A 24,140-nucleotide genomic window follows, 5' to 3' on the forward strand; every position below is an offset into this window, starting at 1 on the left:
ACTGCTACAACATTTGACATTGTTTTAATTTTAGCTTGACTGTGACCTTAACTGTGAATTGATGCCTATTCATGACAAGTAAAAGTGTTGACAAAAATATGACTCTATGCTATAAAACAGTAAGTAGACCTTAACTTGAGACATCAGTAAAATAATTACATGACCTCAACATGACATGTTAACTTTGACTCTGTAGACATAACACACACATTGATGACCTATCAACTTGATCTTGGCTTGCAATAGTGACTGTACATTTAGTTGACAAGTGTCTTCATATTTGTTTGACATGTGCTTAACTATACTTGACATCTGAACATTGATCTGACAATGTTGTAGTACTATTGAGGACATTAACATTTGTGTTAACACCTAAACATTAGATTCTGTTACAAGGTTCGTCGAATTTGAACGTCAAAAATTATCTTCAAGTTCGGTGAGGTTCGATGAAGTTTGGTTCACGTTTTATTTTCCACCCTTATTTTACATTACACAGTGCACAATATATTAATTTTGGGGTTTGAATCTCTTCAAATTTTAAAGTCTCGTAAATTTGCACACAAGTCTTCGAATAGGTTGGTTGAAATTGTTTTACGGCGTGAATTATTTAACGACAACCATAAATCACATACCACATCTGCAGTTGGGTTTAAAATGCATTGCACCTAAAGATCTAGGCCTCTAGCTCTCTATTCGACCATTTAAATTTAATTCACCCTATTATTTCAGTTTGGGTCCTTAGGTCACATATATTGAATTTACCATCATAACAAAAATGAGCATAGACAACCAACTCATATTTGCATGAGCACCATCGTGCCTCCAAGAGCCAACTATCGGAGGTAAAATGTGTACTGAGCGACCATGGACAGCTGCACTCGCACAGGGAGGAATGACATTCGAAAGGTTAGGAAAATAACTTTTTATCACTTTACAATTTGGATGATATTTGTATAATTCGTTTTATGTACATATTGTTTTATATGTATATTGAAAATAATAATATATTAACATTATAATAAATTATAAATTAAATTTTATCGCATTTTAATTTGAATCTAGTTAAAATAGTTTATAATTAATTTATAATATATGTTGTTTTATATAATTAGAAAATTATATATTAACATTGTAATGAGTTATATATTAAATTTAATTAAATTTTATGTTAATGTTAATGATGTTATATTTAAGGAACAAATTCATTTATATTATAAACACTAAAAATTTAATATATGAAAATTATATTGGGTTATATATTAAATTTAAGTAAATTGTATATATATATATATATATATATTCGAATTTAATGGTGAACCTCATCTGAACCTTATCAGAAAATTCGAATTCAAATTGAATTTAATCGTTATAGAATTCAAACTCAAACCCGAACCATGTGACATTGCATTAGAATGGCAATATTTGAGTTGATACCTTTCACTTTGACCAATTGACTTGACTTATGGACTTATGACTATATTGACCTAGGGTTGGTCTTGAAGTAATGACCTAGGGTTTCTCTTGTATGACCTAGGGATTTGTGTATGGTGACACAATTGCAATCTTGCAGGGCAGCAAGTGTTGAAGGAAATCACATCCAGTTGTGCAGCATATTGAAGAAGAATGGATAGTAGGGCTTGATCAATCAAACAAAGGTGTTTACATATATGTTGGTAGCTCCTTGGAGACAGAGTTTGAGAGCACTGATTGCAGGTCATCGGGATGACCTGAGGCACCTTGGATTGTGCCATTATTTGATAGCAGTACCAGATGGTTGTAGCATCGAGTGCAGCCTGATACAATGATGACAATGGTTGTGCATTGATGACTATTCATTCATGAGCAGTGACATGCAATGATAGCCAATAATTGTGCAGTGATTTGTAGTGACAATAATATGTAGTTGAACTGACAGTGATATGCAATGAGTTGATGTGTAGCTTTGTGCAATTATCAGGTTGAACAGGTTTGTACAATGGTCAGTGGCTACCAGGGTCGTTCAGACATACAACATCTTCTTTACAACTTTCCTACATTGATTCAAAGTACAGGGGATCTTGTCTGAAAATTGTGAAACATGGTTTGCCGACTCTTCAGGTTGGCGTGGTGGTGCAAGGCACGTAATTGGAGTCACCTTCAGGTTGTGGCCTAAGAACACTTCAGGGTGAGTTGTGGCTTGCATAGGGCGTTGTGGCGTCCATTCAGTTGTGGCTGATAAACTAACAGGGCAGTGAAGCATCCTTTCCGATAGCAGTTGGTAAACAGAGTGTTGGGGCACTCATCAGGTTGTGGCCTGATCTACAAGGCGTTGAGACATCCTTCTGGTTGCAACAAGATATTAGGGTTTACTAGCATCCTACAGGTTGTGGCCTGTGAATTTAGGGGGTTGACGCATCCCTCAGTTGTAACTGAAATCTTGATGTAATTAACATTTCTTTTAAAGATAAGATAAGACAATTACTAGAGAAGCAATTGGTGGTTTTTGACTTGGAGGGGGTTTTCCACCTAAAAATCTGTGTCTATTGTTTTATCTTCCTGCATTGTTGTATGGTGTTGTCTATTGATGATTATTGTTTATAATAGTTGAAGAAGAACATTAATAATAACTGAAGCATAACTAATGCTTTGAAAATGATTAAAAATTGCTAATTGTTAAGAAATACTGATTCACCCCCCTCTTAGTGTTTCCAACAACCTTAGCTTTGATACCATCTTACAAAATTAGAGAGACAAAAAGATTTTCTTATGTTGATAATTACTTGTGTTATTCTTGTGTTCTTATTATCTTCTTCATGTTCTTATTTTATCTTCTGTTCATCAAGTAATCATCAATTCAAAACATGAAGATCAATGACCCCAAATGTAGGCACTCAACCAAGGCTAACACCCCTTTCTAGGGGAAAAACCCAGTCAAACTCTTCCACTAATCAAATTGAGATAGACCAAGACCTTAGACATAACCAAAAGACCTTCCTCCTCCACCAAGTCAGCGTTCCAAGATGATTCAACAAACTTGAGTAGTCTCGTCTTGTCCAACAACTTCAACCTAGCAACAACCCAAAACTTCAGCCCCCAACAACTCCAGAATTTTGGCCTAGCTATAGTAGTGCAATTTCGGCCCTTCCAGCGACTCAACAACTTCGCACGTGTGAGATAAAGAGAAAAATTCGACTTCTTATGCTTGACAAAGATGTCTTTCTTCTTTCCTAGGGTTTCCTTCCTCTTCCTTGAATTTCACACATTTTTCTGCCTCCAAAAACTGCAGATCAAACTTGTTGGTGATGTTCTTCAAATGAGGTCGAGTTGCTGCCTTTATATACTATATTCTGCTCTTCAAATAGGCTGTCTTGTCCAGGTTGAGGCCGACTTGGTGGAGGATGCCTAAATGACCTATTTTACATAAAAATAAATTTCTTCTTTGATAGATCAAGCCCAAGAAGGGTCTTTTACATATTGACAAAGACAATGATTCTTTGACATAAACCTTAGAAGCCTACAATGGAGGCTTTGATCTAAAAACATTAACCCAAGCATGAAACCCATGCTTTGATAAGTCAATATCTTTTATAATAAAATTTCCTTTTCTTTCTTATTACATCATGACTCAAATACAATTATGAAGACCGACACTAGTTGCATTTTTCAACACTAGTCAATGTTGAAAGCAAAATTTCGGCTTGCTACTCCTGATAGGTTGATTTTTGAAAGGGTAAAAGGCTGTATTCCCAACAAACTCTTCATTAAAATTGGTTTGCAGGCCCCTTTGGCTTGTTGGAGGGACTGGCATTGGAACCTGTTCATGGCCTTTGAAAAAAATTATGCTGCTGGATATTTTTATCTCTGTTCAAAGCCGAGCTTTAATATCATACTTAATAAGATTTGGCACATCAGGTCTAAGCAAAAGACTGGCCTGTTTCAAATCCCTTCATTATGAAAGCCTTTTATTGAGCCAAAGAAGTCAAAATTTGTCTTGTCCGATATGATGCGATGCCTTGCTTTTGGCCTCAGACTGCAAGCCATGTGAATTTCTCAATCCAAGTGTTTCATCTGTGAAAAGAATGAGACCCTCGAATATGTATTCTGATTTTTTGTGTTTACTTAGTCAACTTGGGAGGGGGTTTACTTGCTTTGTAGCCAAATCCTCCTCTTTCAGATTTGTTGGAAAGCAGCCCTGGTGGGGGATAGACATCCTTGGGCCATTGAATCCTGAGCAGCCTGGTAGTCTTTCCGTGTTGAAGTGTTGTTTTTTTTGTCTATGTGGAAATGAAGAAATGAATGTTTGTTTAAGAGTGTTGAGCATGGCAGAAAGTCCACCTGGTTTCATTGTGCACTGATCTGTTCTGAATTTCTAATTCGTATATGCAGATTTCAACAAAGTTTCAGAAGGTTCAGGTTGAAAAAGAACACCTGTGCCATCTGATTGATTACTGGAGAGGAGCTCCCTGTACAATGAGCAGGGATCTGTCTATTAATACTGCTGCTCAGTCTGCTCAGTCCCACTGCTCTGATTTCCTGAGGCATCGTGCTGGTCCACTGGTTTGGAGCACTCGGAATGGTAACTCAGTTGTCCTATTCACCCTAGTGAATGATGATGAGCTTCCTACCATTTCCCTTTCTATCTCAGAAGTGGAGAGATCCCTATAGCCCAAACAGAGGCATGATGGATATGAAACAACTTTCCAGATGAAGAGATTTGGGCACCACTTCTCCACAAAGGATGATCAGTCACCTGGCCCAAGTTCAGTTCATGCTACTTCACGGCTCTCTGCTGCCATGTTTTGTCTGGCTGTCCTTGTTTGTGGATTTGATCTGTTGTAGTCTTTTGGCATTTTTGGTGTCTGACGCATTTTTGGTATATGTCATAGACATCTGGATTCTATGCTCATGGTGGTTGCATAGCACAACCTGCTTTTTTTTATAAAATACTTTCTACATGTTGCTCATTTTAACAGTTAAAGGAAGCACTTTTTTTTTCAAAAAAATTAAAAGATATTATCATCCCCCTTAAATCCCGAGAGAGGTGCAAGCTTTGCTAAAAACAGAAGACAGCCTCATGCTCAAAATCCTATAACACACAAAATTGATCCTTTTAAAAGCTATGTAGCCACAAAAAAAACCAAAATTGAGACCAGAATCCAAAAAGTTCACAAAGTCCAAAAGTCATAACTCAAAATTGTGCCCTTTAAGGACATTTAGCTATACTACAAATAACAATTAATCATTTCAGCTGTGGAGGAATTTCCACAATTTTTTTTTTCAAAATTTGAAAACAAAATGTTTAATCATTGAATTATGGATAACTTCTGCAACCATGATTCTCTGAAAAAAAAAAAAAATTGCAACCATGATATGATTTTGTTTAATCATCGAATTAGGGAGAAATTTTGCAACCATGATATGATTTTGCACTACGAAACAATAGCTGAAGAATCATCGTCATTTTTGTGTTTGGAGACTGTTAATTCTTGAATAATGTTTGTACTTTTGGACAAGATGCTTTCTAATATCAGTGTGTATTGAATGCACCCCACCCCATTTTGGGAGTATTACAATGAAAGTAACTGGCTTACAACACTCTTGCAAGATCCTCTTGGCTGGGAAATTGTTGGTGGCAGGTTATCTTTTCTGCCAAATTTTCCCAGGCCTTGCACTTGGCCCCATGAAATGGTTTGCTTGCATGGGTGAGATGTCCCACAAGGGGTGAAACATGTCTTTGGGGGATATGAACCTTGGTGGAGAGTATGAAACACCCCCGCTTTACCAACTAACCAAGACCTGTACACAGAATATTAAATAATGACTTTTAACATCTGTAATATTTTAAAATTGATTGTCTTATGATTCCACTATTGAGAGCTTTTGCCTACAAGCATACATGATACCCTTCCATAACAGAGAACAAAGATATAAGAATCTTTATAACTTATTTTGTTCATTTTTTGATCTGTTTGTGACACTTCCCTGAATATATGTTAATTTAGAGCAAACTGGACAAGGTTTCTGGCATACCTCTTTCAGACACTGGTTTTCGTGTTCTTTTTTTCAAGTCAATTGTGTTTTGCTTGCCATCTAGGGAGTTTCTGGAGCATACAGTGAGACTGCAGCATTGAAAGCTTATCCACGTTGTGAGGCTGTTCCTTGCAAAGAGTTTGAAGCGGCATTCCAGGTATGGAAGCAGTGTACACATTATTTAATGACAGAAATGATTTGTATTCTTGCAGAGTACAATCAGTTCCACAAATTATCCAATGAAATGCAGAAAGCACTAGAATGCATTCTAAGTATGCCTAAAGGATGATGAAGCAGGTTTGGTTTAATGATTTGTGGTTGGATTCTGTCAACCAGTCGAATTGATTTTAGCACAGGTTTATGCATTTTTTCAATTGACTTGTGATTTAAGAATGTGTGGTCAAAGTCCATTTCCTGTTGATTGATTACCTGCGTACATAACACAGTCACAAGTTCAATGGCAGACTGTACCATGAAGTAGGGATATAGGGTTCAATTATTTTAAAGATCTGTTTATTATTTTCCCATTATTTGAAAATGCTTTGCATGGTAGACAACTTTTTTCCATTTAAAGAATTTATTTTGGGATGTTAAAGGACTCTGACTTTGCTATTCTATGTTGCTTTGTAAATATTTTGAGGACAGAGGAGCTATGTTTTCATTCCCTTACCCATGATACACACTCTTTCCTGGCAGGCAGTTGAACTGTGGGTTGTTGACAAAGCTGTTTTGCCTATTGAAAATTCACTTGGTGGCAGCATTCACCGTAATTATGATCTACTTCTTCGTCACCACTTGCATATAGTAAGTGAAGTGCACCTTGCAGTTAATCACTGCCTTTTGGGACTTCCTGGTGTGAAGAAGGAAGAGCTCAAGCGTGTCATAAGCCATCCCCAGGTTAGTGTTTTTGGTTCTTTTCTTAGAAAGTTCCTCTTCCCTGCAATTTTCTGTCAGTGATTGTTTTAGTTTCAGAGCTAAATTTCTTTGACAGGCTCTCTCTCAATGTGAGCACACATTGAGTGCTCTGGGAGTTATACGTGAAGAAGTTGATGATACAGCGGGGGCTGCCCAGGCAAGTTTTTCATGTGAAATGGATAAAAACAGAGGAAGATTAGTTAGTAAAATTGAACTGCTCCTTCTAGCATCTCTCAGCTTGTATCTATCTTTCCAACATTTATTCGTTGTCTCTCTATAATGCACTTTAAAGGGAGAAACTTGCTTCTCATGGTGTATTGAATAAGAAAAACCTCTTTGCAGTTCTTGCAAACAAATGAATATTGTTATTGTTTAAATTTTAGCTATTATACATTCATCAATCTTTGATTCGACTAAACGATCAGATCTCAGTCATATCTTATAGAGCTCTTCTTGTTTCTGATTTGAGAAGATAACCTTTAGTGTTGTGTGCTTTCTAATGTTTTAATTTCATTTGAATGTTGCAGTTTATAGCCACTAATAATCTTCGAGACACAGGGGCTGTTGCAAGTGCTCGAGCTGCTGAGATTTATGGTCTAGAGATTCTTGCAAATGGAATTCAGGCACAAGTTCCTTTTCTTTCTTTTTTTGAGATATTTTCTTCTCTTAATCTATAATGAAGCAATGATGTAAAAAGCATATCAGAAAGATAAAACTGTGTCGTAGAAGGGCCACAACCACAGGACAAATTCGGGGGTAAATTGCAAACCCACCCTGCAACAACAAACCTTTTTGCTAGAAAGCCAAACTACTGCAAATCTTCCACTTACCAAACAAGCTGGGGAGAAACAAGGATTCAGAAACCATCAGTAACAAACCATACCATTCTTTTCGACTTAGTCACCGGAGAATCCACAGTAAGAACCATTTTCTGCCAACTTTTGAAATCCCAACCGGGATCCATCATCAGGACAACTTGAATGCTTGATAGAGGAAGAGCTTATTTGAGGGTTTCAATAGTAATGAGGAGAGAAAAAGAGATGAATGTCGGCTCTCAATTTTTTGAAAAATAATTTTTGATGAGAAGTCGGCTGTCTCTGATTAATTTAATTAATTAATTTTTTTTAATAAAATTAATATTAATATTAATTAGTTACTTTTAATATGATAGTTATTATTAATATTAATTATTATTAATATACTAATTAATAATAATAATAATTAGTATTATAATAATTAATGATAATTATAATTAATGATATTATATTGATCATAGTTAATGTTAAAAAGTATTAATTCTAGAAAATTGAATTAATATTTAATATTTATAAATGATTGATCATTAATATTTATTATTATTAATATTAATTGAAATAATTATTATTAGTATCATTAATTATTATTATTAATATAATAATTAGTAATAATGATTATAATTATAATTATAATAATTAATAATAATAATTAGTATTAATGATATTATATTGATCATAATTAATGTTAAAAAATATTAATCTTGGTATATTGTATTAATTTTTAATATTTATTATAATATATGCTGGTACAATTTTTATTTATTTATTTATTAATTTTTTAGAATAGGTTTTAGCTTAGTAAGGAAATTAATAAAGAAATAATTGCTAATTGTAAATATTATTGTTATTAATAATTATTATTTATTAATCTAATAATTAATAATAATAATTAGAATTAATAATATTAATAATTAACATAATTAGAATTGATTAAATTAATCCTAGAATATTGTATTAAGAATAATATTGAAAATATTAATCCTAGCATATTGTATTCAATATTAAATATTAAATATTTATTTAATTATATATAATAAATCTGTTAGTACAATGTTATTTATATTTTTAATTAGAATTATTATCAATATAATTTTGATAATTTGGGAATTCACAGGGTATCATGCAAGGGATTAGCATCACCCTGATTGCAAATGGTGGTAATTAAGGCTAAGTCACCAAAGGCATTCACAATTGGACTCACAGGTGGCTACCGCAGCAATCAAGATCCTACAGCCATAGAAACGCCGCATTACTAAACAACCCAAAGGTATCATAGCCATGACATCCAAAACCCACAAAACGTTTAGTGGTTGCTCTGTGCAGGGAAGCCACATCTTTGAATGGGATATGCACTCCTTCCCACATCCATTAAGTCATTACCCAGCATCAAGCTGAGTGTCCATGGGCAGATCTATGCTGGTGAAAATGGTGCATGTTACCCTCTATTCTCTATGATGACTGCATTATGACATCTACTGGGTAATCTGCAAGATAACTTGGTAACTCTAGCTTTATGAAGGATGGCAGTTTCAGAAGAACGTGGCTCTGTACTCGTAGCATGCTTTAGGTTGAATATGAACATGGCAGGGTTCTGAATGCAGACATATCCTTATTGTTAAAAGCAACCATTGAGTCATCTTGATCACTTTTTTTTCCATGACTGTATGAATGCCAAAGTGGTTGTAGGCGCCACTGATGGGTGTCAGTTATAAATGCTTGTCAGATCAACTTTCTGAGCTTGTAGAGAGCACATTGTTTGATTTGGAGTCAAGCAAGTGTGTGGCCATAGAAGATGACATGTATATTTTTCCTTTGAACCTTGGGATGAAAGCAGCTTGTTATTATATCAGCTACACTGCCATTGAGCTCTTTAGCTCATCCTTGTCTGCAAAGACGAAGCTGAAGGGGCTCCTTGAAATTCTTAATTCTGCTTCGGAGTATTCACAAACACTGGAAAGTGGTTGAGGGTGAACATGTCTCTGCACATATGAATAAGTGGATTATCCGAAACTGTGGTGGTTAACAATGCTTTGTTTTATATGACATATGAAGGGGTAGATGTCATTGATAAGATTAATGATCCAGTTCTTCGCCATGCTACACAAGATCAGATTGCTTACTTTGGGTAGACCCTGTCACAGCTTTTCTCATTTCTGTGTCAGTTCAGAGGTTTAGTAATGCAGATATAGCAGTGGTTGAATTGTTCTAGACACTTGCATTGGTATTCTGTAGCTTTAATGGAAATTTTGACAATATATTCCTTTGCATGCATACTCATAGCCAAAGCCTTCAGTCCCTTTTCCTCTTAAGATGATTAAAGGTGATCAGATGTGCAACCTAACTCTGAAAGAGAGTTGCCTAGCAGGCCAAGGTGATTTTGAAGAAATGAGTAAGTTTGATGTGTATATATGTGTACAACTTTGAAACAAAATTTGGTGGGGCCAACCTGGGCTCAGATTTGAGCTGACCTGTGCATACCAAGCCCAGGGCTGATTTGTGTAAGCCTTAATATTGGTTCATTTGATGATGTGTCCTCTGCTGGGAGAATCTTTGGTATGATGAAGATGTATGCATCCACCTTTGAAGGAGGACTTGGGAGTGTCATTGGTATAGGAGACCCACCATTGAGGCTGAGCATTCTCTTTGGAAGCCCATGTCGACACTTGGAAGAAGACTTGGAGAAAAGATTAGAGGGCCTGTTTGCATTGCTTGTGACAGGGTTCGCTTTTGAAGGGCCTTCAGAGGCTGGATACTTCGCATTGAAGCTCCTTTTTCATCATTGATGGAGGTGTCCCTCTCTTTTGGGGGTTATTATAACATCCCCATTTTCTTTCCAAGTGAAAATGTAATTAATTATGTTTTTATTGCCTAGATTGGCACGTAAATGTTGAACTGGTTAAACCAGGAACAATATGTATTTATTTTTTGTTAATTAAAATGTTGAGCAGCTGGCAGGGAATGCCAGCATTGATACAGACTATGATATTACGAGTGGAGAAACATCAAGGGAATTGCGGGGATTGTCTTGCCAAAGCCTTGCCATAAATTTCGAATTTAAAAATCTTTTCCCTCTTGCCCAAGAGCTTAGTGATTGTGAATGACGGGATAGTTGGAACAATCACCTTCATAATTGTGAAAGATGGGGTGACAACCGAACTGTTGCTTCAGAATTTAATAGAAAGAATGGGCTGAGTACATTCCTTGGAATTTGAAGCTTACCCACAGATCTACTTGAAAGGCTGAGGTAGACATGGGGTCTGTACAACAGCATATTGTAAACTGTAATGAATGTGGAAAATTCTGGAATGGGTAGATACTAGAGACCCATGAATGAAGAAGGGTGTAAAACAATAAGTCATGCACAGAGAGTGATACACAGAGAGAGCAGAGGCACACAACTGTTGGGGGCAGCAAAATTTATGAGTAGAATGCTGCTATTCCCAAGTGGAAAGCTTGTTGGGGTTTTCTGAATGATTGTACTGAGATTTGGGTGCCCAAATATGCTTAGAAAAGTGCCAATCACAGATTCAATCAATGCTGGTGTGTTTTAACTTTTTTAAGCTCATAAGAAATGACTTCTGCATGTCAAATACTTTTAGGGGAGCTCTAGAATTTAGTTAAACAGTGAGGGTCATGAATCGTTGCATGCTGACAATCATGATAAGCAATGGGCAAGGACATAGCTGAGGGACTATAGAGTAGCAAAGGGATTTCCATATTGCCATGCTAACCACCTGGGAGGCATTTACAATTTGTGGATACCCAAACCTCAACAAGCAGAAGAATCCTGTGATGTTTTCATATTTGTGAAGGAGAGTTGCCTTCACCTGTTCTAATTTTCTGAGTGTTGAGAGTTTTCCCTTTATGGTATCATGGCTTGGCTAGGGGGTGGCCTGCTGTAATGAGTAGTGGTGCAGCTGAGCCTAAGGATGGGTGGAAAGGTTCCTTTCTAGATTGGTTGCTAGTGGCAAGAAATTTTCAGATAAGTGTCCTTGTGCTTCAATCTGCTTTGTAATTGTTATTTAATGTCCGAGAAATGATTCTCATGGTTGTAAATTGTGTAGATGATTAATTGCTTTTTGCACTATGAATTTGAACATGTCTGTCCATAGCTGAATGCTTGAATGTATAAATCTGAGTTTGGCCATGTTGAATTATGTAGCATCAAAAGGTCTTCTACATTGGCTTGGTGTCTTAGCATGCAGAAGATATTTTATTGCCTTTTTAGGTGTTTGGTTGGTTGAGTAATTGATTTTATGATTTCTTTCCTAAGGTTAACTTAGGAAAAGTACAATTACTGTGGATAATTAGGCTTAATTGACTTAGATATAATCTCAATTTGTTGATCTCAAGTGAGGCTTAGGATTTAATATTAGCCCATTGATCACTTAGGAGATTAGGGTTAGGGATTTTGGTTTAATGAAATTATAAAATAAGCCTAAGGGAGAGATAAAGGCACATTATATTGAGGAAGCGATTTTCTCAAGAGCAAGAGGCTCGATTAGATTGAAAAGAAGTGAGAAGAATTGGATAGGGAATTTTGGGAGAAAATTTCAGGGAAGCCGAAGTGAGTAGAGAGAGAGGTCGAGTTAGCTAAAGAGGAGGGCTGAAATATACAGAGGTTGAATTTCTCAAGTGCACAAGGGATGTACGAGGGAAAAGAGGGGCTGAATTGCTGGTGAGGGAGGCTAAATTTTCTAGAGGTCAGTTTCTTTAGTAATGCTGATTTCCAGGGGTCAATTTCCTTGAGTCCGATTTTCCCAATGGGGCTGAATTCCAGGTTCCCAATAGTTGTATTTTTTGTGTATTCTCCGTGGGTCTTGTGAAAATTTCATCTATCCTAACAACTGGAAATTATTTTTCTGATTGTTAATTTATTTGACAATTTATCTGTTGTCTGCTACGACAAATATCAAATAATTCACATTGTGATTTCAACAAATAAATTGCGGAAGAAAATAGCGTTGGAAATTGAGAAAATCTAGCACACACAGACATAAAATTTACATAGCTATTTTTGGACAAATGTCACCGGAAAAACCCAACTTTGGAAAACCCATGCAGTAGCTTAGGGTTTAATTATTATGCAGGAGTGAGAAATTCTGAGTAAAATAGTTTGGATGCCAAAATTTGGCTATCCTGCAGAGAAAATATTTGCAAAAATATCTAGAGGGAAATTACCCTCACTTCGGGCAATCCTAACATTGGATTACTTCTAAAAAGCAAGCAGTCCAACTAGGTCTGCACAGGCCTTGCATCAACCTAAAGTTGCCTGCCACACGTGCTGCGCAAATCTTCTGCTAATCAAGTTGTCTTGCCTGTTGTTGACTGGGAAAACGCTTCTCCAACACTCTAGAACCTTTTCCCGACCTTTGGAACTGAAAACATTTGCCCTCTTTAGCAAATCGAACTGCCCTTTGAGGCTTTTGCACTAGGACTGCGCAACATTCTGGAGAAACTTCAGCCTCTCTGCAAATGCACTTGCTGGATCTGGAAAGCTTCATCCAACCTCACTGTCCCTGCCCCTCACTGTCCTTACCCCACACTGTCCTTGCTTCGATCTCTGGCTTTCTGGCAACTGCTGCTGCTCTTTGGAAATCGAACTGCCAAGGAAATCAAACTTCTCAAGTGTCTTCTCCTAGTGCTCATCGACTTCTTCTCATTGTTGAAGAATGTAACTAGGTTTGGTCTTCATATTTATATTTGAGTCAAAGAATGAAAATTAAATTTTTATTATTATTACAATGACTTATTAAAGCATGGGTTTCATGTTTGGGTCATCATTTTATAGGTCAAAGTCCCCATTGTGGACTTCTAGGTTTTATACTGAGTCATTAGAGTCATTGTCCATTTAAACGAGACCCTTCTTGGGCTTTTGTATCATGTAAAAAGGATTATTATTGAGTCAAAAATATAATTTGTCACCTCCACACCAAGTCGATCCTAGCTTGATGAAGTCGGCCTACAAGAGGACAATTCGACTGGCAGAAGAGGCTATATATAGTAGAGCAGTTCGATCTATTTGGACATCAACTTAACAAGTTCGATATGTTAAGTAACGAGTTGTGTAGCTTGGGAAGTACTCCAAGCCCTAGGGTATGGGGTTTGGAGGGCAAAGCGCCATAAGGGTCACTTGTGGACTTGGAACCCAAGTATGGGGGTTTGCACCAAATCGTGTTTTGGGCATTTTCGGGAGAACATTTCTACATGTGATGGCATGAGACGATAGAGGGCAGAAAGGAGAATCCAATGCTTCGAGAATCATTGAATTCCGAGTCGTAGAAGTGGAGAAATGAATTTTTGAAGTTGACAAGTAATTATTGGTTTTCAAGTCATGTAGGCTTAAAGTAAAATTCCTCCAATAGGTGTGTCTCTTCATCAATTCGTGGAGCCTCTTTATTGGATATAAATAAAGGGTGAAGACATGTTGTTTGAGAATCCATTGTGCAACATCTTCTCATGAAAAGGAGCTTTGAAATTGGGACACAGGAAGGAACAATCGAGCCCTAGCCGCAGCAAGAGAAGGACACCACAGGGAGGCCGAGGATGGTTTTTGGGTTGCAACAAGGGTCTGAGTTTTCTGTGATGAGGGCCGAGGAGGCTAGCTGTTAGGCTGAGTTCCTTGTGGGCAAGAACGCTATTGTTTGGAGTATGTTTGGACACTATTTTGAGGACTGTCTCACTGTTGGAGGGTTGTTGTGCTAGGTTGCAGGCCATAGCACATAGCCGGGCTTGTTTAAGGGCTATCAAGGGTTGACATATGCCCTAAAGAAGTAACGTGGGTGAGGAGGAGGCCTCTTAAGGTGTGCGCAACCCTTAGGTGCCCTGACTAGGTGTCATGAACAAGGTGCAAACATTATTACAACAATATTTTTGGAGAGGTGTTGGGTCAAAGTTTGTTGACCAGATTGTTTGGGTAGCCTGTAGAAGCCAATTTGGAGGCGAGATTGGGTGATCGTGTGTCTTCATCGGTGCAGATTCCGCAGTGATTGGATTGGGTGCCATTGATATGATTGGAGGGCAATGTGTTGGCTACCCAAAGTAGCCCTAGAGCAGCATACAAGAAGGACGTTGTTTGGTGCGTGATTGGGTGAAGTTTGCAGCCTTATGAGTAGCTCTTTGATGGATGAAAGAGGCTACTAGAAGGCAGATTGGAGCTCGGGAATTAGGCCTACCTAGAGAGCAGATTTATGAGCCTGTGTACATGCAGTAGAAGTGACATGCAACATTGTTAGGTGGCAGCCCTCCTGGAGTCTCGATGTGTTGTCCTTTGAAGGACTAAGGGGTAGCTAGTGAGCAGTACGGAAGCGAAGAACCAACAGGACAAGATACAACACAGAAGCTGCAACGATGTTTTTCATTGTGTCTTGTATACCATAGACTGTTGTATTATTCAGATTTGGTTTAATATAATGAAAATTGGTGATTGTATATTATTGTACAATTTTGTTAAAAAGTGTGTATATTTGTGTGTGTGATTTACTATATATTTTCCACTGTGCAAAGTAGTTCTTGTTGAGATTCTTAATTTGGTAGCGTCAGAGATTTTAAGATTCTAACCTAGACCCCAAGATCATGGAAATTCAACACGATACACATAAAGGAAGTGCATAAAAAGTTCGAAGTTCAAGGGGAAGAAGGAAGAAGTGCAAGTCGAAGCTTTTGGGCTATCTCTCTCTCTATTTTATGCGAAGTTATTGGGCTATTAGCTAGATCGAAGTTCTGCTGTTGGAGGATCGAAATTCTGAAAGCGCTGGGTTGAAGATTCTGTTGCTGGAAGGTCGAAATTCCGGATTTGCTGGTTCGAAATGCTGCTGTTGTAAGGTCGAAGTTGTTGGAAGGAAGGGCTGACTTGGTGGTTGGAGGAGGTCTATGTCTAGGTTGAAGAGTGTTGGATTATCTCATCTTAACTACTGAAGGAAGAAGTTTGACTGGGTTTTCCCCTAGATAGGGGTTTTTCCCTGGCAGAGTGCCTACATCTTGTGTCTTTTGTTCTTGTGATCTTGATACACACATAATTTGGTAATTGCTCGATGAAAGATAATATAATAAAGATATAAAAGAAGCCAACATAATTCATAAGTAATTATCAAGAAAGAGAAATCTAACCCTAATTCTATTAGCATTGATTTCTCAAGATGGTATCAGAGTTAAGGTCAAGGAAGATTGGAAATCACTCTATTGGCTTGAAAGAAAGGACTACTCCCTCTATGATAAGATACTTGAAAATGGGATTCAATATTGCAGGAAGTTGGATCAAAATAATCATCTACAACTTATTCAACAAGGTCAAAAGCAAAGGGTTTTTGGTTGCACTCACAGGTTCACTCAATGATGACAATGCATGGATTATTGATAGTGGAGCATCAAGACACATGACAGGAGATAGCAAACAACTTCACACTCTATCAAAGGAACAATCTTCTCATGCAGTGGAATTGGGAGACAACAAAAGCTATGCGATGAAATGCTTGGGATCAACTTCTTTGAAGCTGGACAATGGAGCAAAGCTACATCTCAACAATATACTCTATGTTCCAGGTTTGAAAAATAATTTACTTTCAATTTCTTGCTTAGAAGATAAAGGTGATAGAGTTGCTTTTGTAGATGGAAAGGTTTTGGCTTGGGGTAAAGATTCAAGCATTGATAAAGCTAGGGTTATTGGAATTCATGAAGGAAGTCTATATAGAGTAATAACACCATCTCCTCAAGCCCTAGTTCACATGGAAATCAATCCCATTGAACTATGGCATAGAAGATATGGACATTTACATTACAAGGTTATTCCCTCTCTCAATAAATTGGTAAATGGCATTCCCAATATTAAAGAAGATCGTGAAGGAATATGCAAGGGATGTGCCTTAGGAAAGAATACAAGGAAACCATTTACAAGCAGTGAAACAAGGTCTAAAGAAATATTGGACCTTATCCATTTAGATGTGTGTGGGCCTATGTCTGACAAATCACTTGGAGGTCATCTTTATTATGTAACCTTCATTGATGATCACTCTAGAAAGACATGGCTCTATCTACTCAAAACAAAGGACAAAGTATTTGAAAAGTTCAAGGAATTTAAGTCTGAAGTAGAGACCTTAACCGAAAGAAGAATAAACACTTTGAGATCTGATAATGCCAGAGAATACACTTCAAAGGAAATAATTACCTATTTCAAAGAAGCAGGAATTAAGAGGGAGCTCATTGTTCCCTACAATCCCAAACAAAATGGAGTTGCAGAAAGGAAGAATAAAACACTTGAAGAATGTATACGAACAATGATTTTTGATCAAGATATTCCTAAATTTCTATGGGGAGAAGCTGCAATGACTGCTGTATATATACAAAATAGAAGTCCTCATAGAATCCTTGATAATATGACACCTGAAGAAGCATTCACAGGAAGGAAGCCATGTGTGGACCATCTTCGAATCTTTGGATGTCTCGCTTATATCCATGTTCCAAAGGACAAACGAAAGAAGCTAGATTCTACAAGCATTAAAGGGATTTTCGTTGGCTACAATCTTTCTTCAAAGGCATATAGAATCTACATCAAGGAAGGAAGACATATTGAAGTAAGCAGGGATGTTATATTTGATGAAAATCATGCCTACAAAAGATCCAAAGATATTCCTATTGATTCTGATGACGAAGACATACCACTATTTGAAGAAGAAGAGCATCACGACAATCCTACTACAAATCAAGAAGAAGAAGAAGGACCAAGTGAGCCTATTCAACTTGTGATCATACTCGACACAAGGAAGAGGCCAAATTGGTTAAAAGCTACTCTTGAAGATGCCGAAGGACATGGAGCTGTGAAAGGAACTTTTAGAGAAAGAAAAAGACCAAAAAGATATTATGGATATGTTGCATACATGACAAAACTAATAGAAGCTGAACCAACTACATTTGAGGAAGTTGCTCATCAAGAAGTATGGAAGAAGGCTATGCAGGAAGAATATCAATCCATCATGAAGAATGGGGTTTGGGAAATCGTTCCTAGACCAAGTGACAAATCGGTTGTCACCTCTAAATGGATCTACAAGATCAAGCATGCTGTTGATGGAAGCATAGACAAGTACAAAGCTAGATTCATTGCAAGGGGTTTCTCTCAAAAGGAAGGTATAGACTATGAAGAAACCTTTGCACCTACCGCAAGATATACTACTATAAGATCTTTGGTTTCGTTGGCTGCAACAATGGGATGGAATATCCATCAAATGGATGTAAAAGTAACATATCTGAATGGAACTATCGATGAAGAAGTATACATTGAACAACCTGAAGGCTTTAAATAATTGGCAAAGACGCTCATGTTTGTAGACTAAAAAAGGCCCTGTATGGTTTGAAGCAAGCTCCTAGGGCATGGTATGCAAGAATGGATGCATACCTTCTAAGAATTAGGTTCGTCAAAAGTTCTGCTAATCCAAATCTCTATATCAAGGTTGTGGATAATGAGTGAGTCATTATTTTACTATATGTGGATGATCTTTTTATTACAGGTGTAAAGCGAAGGATACAAGAATGCAAGAAGATACTGGAAGCCGAGTTTGAAATGAAGGATCTGGGTCAGATGCATTATTACATAGGATTGGAAGTATGGCAAAAACCTGGGGAGATTTATTTGGGGCAAGGAAAGTATATAACTAAGTTTTTGCAGAAATTCGGTATGATGGATTCCAAGCCCATGAATACTACCATGATCATCAATCTCAAGAAGTTGAGAAGCTCTGACTCAAGTCTCGTAGATCCTACCTCCTATCGAAAGTTGGTGGGTTCTCTGATGTATCTAGTAAACACTAGACCGGATATATGTTTTGCTGTGAACATTCTTAGTCAATTTCAGTTGGAGCCTCGTCATGATCATTGGATAGTTGCCAAGCATATATTAAGATATCTACATGGTACTATTCATCACTACCTAAAGTATGATAGCAACGAAGTCAAGCTGACAGGTTATATAGATTCTGATTGGGGTGGCAGTGAGGCTGATGGAAAAAGCACTACTGGTGGATGTTTTAGTTTGGGATCTGCGATGATTTCATGGATGAGTAGAAAACAAGATCCTATTGCTTTAAGTAGTGTTGAAGCTGAGTATGTGGCTACATGTGAAGTAGGAAAGGAGGCTGTATGGTTAAGGAAGCTTCTATCAGATTTGTTTGAGAAACCTCTAAGTCCTACTATGATAAATTGTGATAATCAAAGCAACATTAAGATGTCTGAAGATCCCGTGTTCCATGCAAGGATGAAGCATATCAACAATAAGTACCACTATATTAGAAGTTTGGTACAAGATGGGATCGTGAAGCTACAGTATGTTCTGACCAACGAATAGGTAGCTGATGTGTTAACAAAGTCTCTTCCTAATAAGAAGTTTGAATATTTGAGAAGCATGCTTGGTTTGGTTGATATTACTGATTTCATTAACGAAAGGTGTTTGGAAGAGACTTGAGGAGGCATCTTGTGTGATACAAAATGCCTGGGAGGACATCTGGTTGACATATGTGTTGATGTCTAGTTCCCAAAGTAGGGAGGGTGGCGTTGGTCATAGAGCTCTGACCTTGCATTACGCACCTAGTTCCCTGGGTTGATGGTTAGCAAGTAAGCCTAATGGTACCTAGACAGGCTGAAAGCTTTAGTCCATCTTAGTCCCACCTGGATAGATTGCCCTGGTTAGGAATCTAGTTCGTGGCACCGTGTGTGCCGAAGTTCTTCATAGTTCTTGTGTTTTGAGATCTTCCTTGTACTTACATATGTAAATTATGAATACCTCCCTATTTAAGAGGGATTGTTGAAGAATGTAACTAGGTTCGGTCTTCATATTTATATTTGAGTCAAAGAATGAAATTTTTTTTTTATTATTATTACAATGACTTATTAAAGCATGGGTTTCATGCTTGGGTCATCATTTTATAGGTCAAAGTCCCCATTGTGGACTTCTAGGTTTTATACTGAGTTATTAGAGTCATTGTCCATTTAATGAGACCCTTCTTGGGCTTTTGTATCATGTAAAAATAATTATTATTGAGTCAAAAATGTAATTTGTCACCTCCACACCAAGTCGGCCCTAGCCTAATGAAGTCGGCCTACAAGAGGACAATTCGACCCACAAAAAAGGCTATATATATTAGAGTGGTTTGATCTATTTGGACATCAACTTAACAAGTTTGATATACATCAAGGAAGTGCATAAAAAGTACGAAGTTCGAGGGGAAGAAGGAAGAAGTGCAAGTCGAAGTTTCTGGGCTATGTCTCTCTCTCTTTTATGCAAAGTTACTGGGTTATTAGCTGGATCGAAGTTTTGTTGCTGGAGGATCGAAATTCTAAAAGTGTTGGGTCGAAGATTCTGCTGCTGGAAGATAGAAATTTTGGATTTGCTTGGTCGAAGTGCTGCTTTTGCAAGGTCGAAGATCTAAATCGAAGTTGTTGGAAGGAAGGGCTGGCTTGGTGGTTGGACGAGGTCTATGTCTAGGTTGAAGAGTCTTGGATTATCTCGTCTTAACTACTGAAGGAAGAAGTTTGACCGGGTTTTCCCCTAGATAGGGGTTTTTCCTTGGCAGAGTGCCTACATCTTGTGTCTCTTGTTCTTGTGATCTTCATACACATATTTTGGTAATTGCTTGATGAAAGATAATATAATAAGATATAAAAGAAGCCAACGTAATTCACAAGTAATTATCAAGAAAGAGAAATCTAACCCTAATTCTACTAACATTGATTTCTCACACTTATAATCCCCTGTTGGGGCTCCAACGACCAAGATTAAAACTTAATCAAGGGCTAGGATCATATTGAAGTCGATTCGCGTGAGTTTCTAGAGAATTCTCACCTTGACTTAATTAATTTTTATTAATTAACCAGTTTTCCTAAGTTTAAACTTAGGAAACATTAAAAAATATGTTAATAATCTAATTAAGTCATCTCTAGGTGGAATTTCCAGAAAATATTTATGGGTTATGGAGATCTCATGTATTCTAGCCCCTCCACCAAGTTTCGTGACTAGAACGCATTCGATGCTACAAAAACTAACACTTCCTCTTAGCGAGGATTGTGTTCTAGTGCTGCACACCCTGCCACAACACCCTGTCTCTGTACCATCCCCTGTCACGCTGTTGATGTCTGGCTGCTGCTGCCCACCAACCATTGCGCAACTCTGATGCTGCATCCGTGTTGGTGGTGACACTGCCATACTGCTGCCAATCCCACATCTGCGTTGCAAATCCCTCTCATCTGTTGCTGTTGCAACTGAGAAGCATCCGAAATACTGAATCAACTGTGTTCAGGATGATGCATCTGTCTCCCGAGTCTTGACTGCTACTAGCCTCTGCACTGTCACTGAAGAATCTGCGCTGATGCTGACTCTGCATTGTTCCACTCTGCACTGCTGCCAACACTGCACTGCGCTCCTCAGCACCTGACTGCTACTAGTCTGCAACTATCACTCTGGTACTGACTGCATCAACTGCCACTGATCCATCCTGCTACTAAATACTGTGGACCCCCGTAGCTAGGTAATGATCCATGAGGTGGACTCAATGGACCTTGCCCAATCTCTGTAGCTCTTTGGGGCTACAACACCAAATCACCCCACCTCACTCTTGGAGGTATATCTACAAATATAGCAAACTCTTCCTCTAGCCTAGAGGAAAGCTTGTCTATTTCCGCGGATGCTGCTTGCTGGTCTTGCTTCTCCTGCTTGTCCTTCTTCCTAGAGGACACTGCATACTGTAGTGACCGAACTCACCACATCTGGAGCACTTGACCTTTGACAGGTTCTTCTTCTTCTTCTTTTTCTCCCCCTGCCCTTGACTGGGACCCTTAGATGCTAGGGTCACATTCTCCTCCTCACTCTTCACGCCCTTGCTACTGTTGCTGCTGATGGTACTCTTTAAGTGAGCCCGTCTCAATTCCTTCTGTTGTAAATCGAACCATATCCTGTCTAGTATCTCTGCCCAAGATACTCTGGAGAAATACTTGCCAATCCTCTGAGACACTATTTAGTGCCAATCGTACAAGCTCTGTGGGTTGAGGCGCTGACCCAATAGCTGCAAGATGATCTCGGACTTCCCTAATCTGAGTGAGAAAGGCATCTATGCTCTTGCCTTTCTTCATTCTGGTGTTCCTCAGCTTCTCTTGGAGGTACATCTTCTGCTGCTTGGAAGAACTCTGAAATAACTCAGACAAAGCATCCCACATCTCCTTGGCTGTCCCTTTGTCTGCCACATGTGAGACTAGATGATCTTAGACACCATCCAAAATCATCCTCTTGGCCTTCGCCATTTCCTTCTTGTACTCCTTTTGCTAATTTGGGTCTTGGGGAACTGCTACCACACTCTCTGCATAGGTCTTGAGACCATATTCATCTAGAAGGAATAACATCCTAGCCTTCCAGATGACATAGTTGTAGGCTCTCTCCAATCTATCTTGGTCTCTGAGCCCTGTTCGGGCCATTTTTGAATCTAGTAAGGAAACTCCCTCTTCCTCTGCTTGGCTGCTGCTCTGTTACTTGCACTCCCACCTGGAATGCGCAGTCTTGCTAGTTGCTACTGGGAAAATCAGATTTCTTTGCTGAAACCCTTTGAGATAAATCTCCTACTGTGTGTGCAATTTCTCTTCCACCCAACGTTGATTTTGTTGCTGCAAAACCCTCTACATCAAACCAGAAATCTGCTCAGTGAAAATCTGACTTGCTGTTGCTTCCTCTGACTATTAGAATCACTATCCCGGGCAACTTCGAGTTTTTTGCAAGACTGCAGTTGAAAATCAAACTCCTGCCCAACAATTCAAACTGCCAGTCTGGGTACTACGTAGTCTTTGAGAATTTTGGCCTGCTTCTTCCTCTGAACAACGAAATTCTCTTCTCCGCTTCTGAGCTTCCTGGTTGATCACTCATGCTTTGATACCATGTGAAAATTTCATCTATCATAGCAACTGGAAATTACTTTTTTAATTGCTTATTTATTTAACAATTTATACACTATCTACTATGACAAATATCACATAATTCACATTGTGATTTTCACAAATAAATTGCGAAAGGAAATAGCGCTGGAAATTAAGAAAATCCAGCACACATACACATAAAATTTACACAGTTATTTTTGGACAAATGTCCCTGGAAAAACCCAACTTGGGAAAAACGGTGCAGCAACTGAGGGTTTTATTATTATGCAGTAGTGAGAAATTTTGAGTACCATAATTTGGATGCCGAAATCTGGCTATCATGCAGAGAAAATATTAGTAAAAATATCTAGAGGGAAATTACCCTCACTTTGGGCAATTTTGGCATTGGACTACCTCTGAAAAGCAAGCCATCCAACTAGGTATGCACATGCCCTGTGTCAACCTGAAGTTGCTTGCCACACATGCTGCCCGAATCGTTTGCTAATCAAGTCGTCCTACTTGCTGTTGACTGGGAAAATGCTTCTCCAACACTCTAGAATTGAAAATGTTTGCTCTCTTTAGCAAATCGAATTGCCCTCTAAGGCTTCTGTGCTAGGACTGTGCATCCTCCTAGAGAAACTTCAACCTATCTGCAAATGCACTCACTGGATTTGGAAAGCTTCCTCTAGAGTCCAACCTCACTATCGCTGCCCCTTATTGTCTCTGCTTTGATCTCTGACTTTCCGGCAATTGCTATTGCTCTCTGGAAATCAAAGTTCCAAGGAAATTGAACTTCTCAAGTGTCTTCTCCAAGTGTCCATCAAATTCTTCCTATGATCCTCTGTTGGGGCTCCAATGACCAAGATTAAAACTTAATCAAAGTCTAGGATCATATCGAAGTCGATTCGTGTGAGTTTCTAGAGAATTCTCACCTTGACTTAATTAATTATGATTAATTAACCAATTTTCTTAAGTTTAGACTTAGGAAACATTAAAAAATAGATTAATAATCTAATTAAGTGATCTCAAGTATTCTAGCCCCTTCACCAAGTTTCCAGACTAGAACACGTTCGATACTACAAAAACTAATAGGTTTAGGCCCAATTTTTCTTGAGAAATTTAATATGAAGGAAAGTTGTGTTGGGCACAAATTTTCTTTTGTAGTGTGATTGATCTCCCCATTTTATTTGCATTGCATTTTATTCTAAAAGTTAATATACCAGTCTGTTTGTTTTATCAACAATCTTTTTGTGTGTGTGTGTGACTAGAAGAATTGAATACTAGGTCGGTTTTGTACTCACGTGACATGAGGTCGATTTCAACCGCTACGACTACAACCCCTAGGTGCCTACGTATGCCCCTTTCACAAACATGTTTAAGTTTGGGGGATTTGAACCTCGAATCTCTTTGATACATAACACTTCATTTTCACAGTGCTTGCCAATTGAGCTACCCGCTGGGGGCTTGTTTGATCAACAATTCAGTATTTGAGATACATATTTTCTGGGTTTTTAATAAAAT

At 38.0% G+C, this 24,140-nt stretch overlaps 1 protein-coding gene across 6 annotated transcripts in view; it reads left to right on the plus strand.

Annotated features, from left to right (window-relative positions):
- LOC149186915 (arogenate dehydratase/prephenate dehydratase 1, chloroplastic-like) overlaps positions 1 to 24,140 on the plus strand; it is a 193,527-nt gene that overhangs the window by 90,994 nt on the left and 78,393 nt on the right. For 3 of the 6 annotated variants that reach the window (XR_016255729.1, XR_016255730.1, XM_089411225.1), the window contains exons 3-6: positions 6,074 to 6,166; positions 6,706 to 6,906; positions 7,001 to 7,081; positions 7,452 to 7,547. Coding sequence is in view for 4 of the 6 variants with exons in the window: in XM_089411225.1 (XP_089267351.1) it covers positions 6,074 to 6,166; positions 6,706 to 6,906; positions 7,001 to 7,081; positions 7,452 to 7,547 (471 nt within the window). In the remaining 2 variants the exon portion in view is untranslated. Of the gene's footprint in view, positions 1 to 4,419; positions 4,556 to 6,073; positions 6,167 to 6,705; positions 6,907 to 7,000; positions 7,082 to 7,451; positions 7,548 to 24,140 lie in introns of those variants that run through there. The other 3 variants (XM_089411228.1, XM_089411227.1, XM_089411226.1) reach the window with 3 other exon arrangements.

This window comes from Pinus tabuliformis, chromosome 3_1 (assembly GCF_031772625.1).
Source record: "Pinus tabuliformis cultivar Carrire ecotype Pingquan chromosome 3_1, CPIR1, whole genome shotgun sequence".
Taxonomy (NCBI): domain Eukaryota; kingdom Viridiplantae; phylum Streptophyta; class Pinopsida; order Pinales; family Pinaceae; genus Pinus; species Pinus tabuliformis.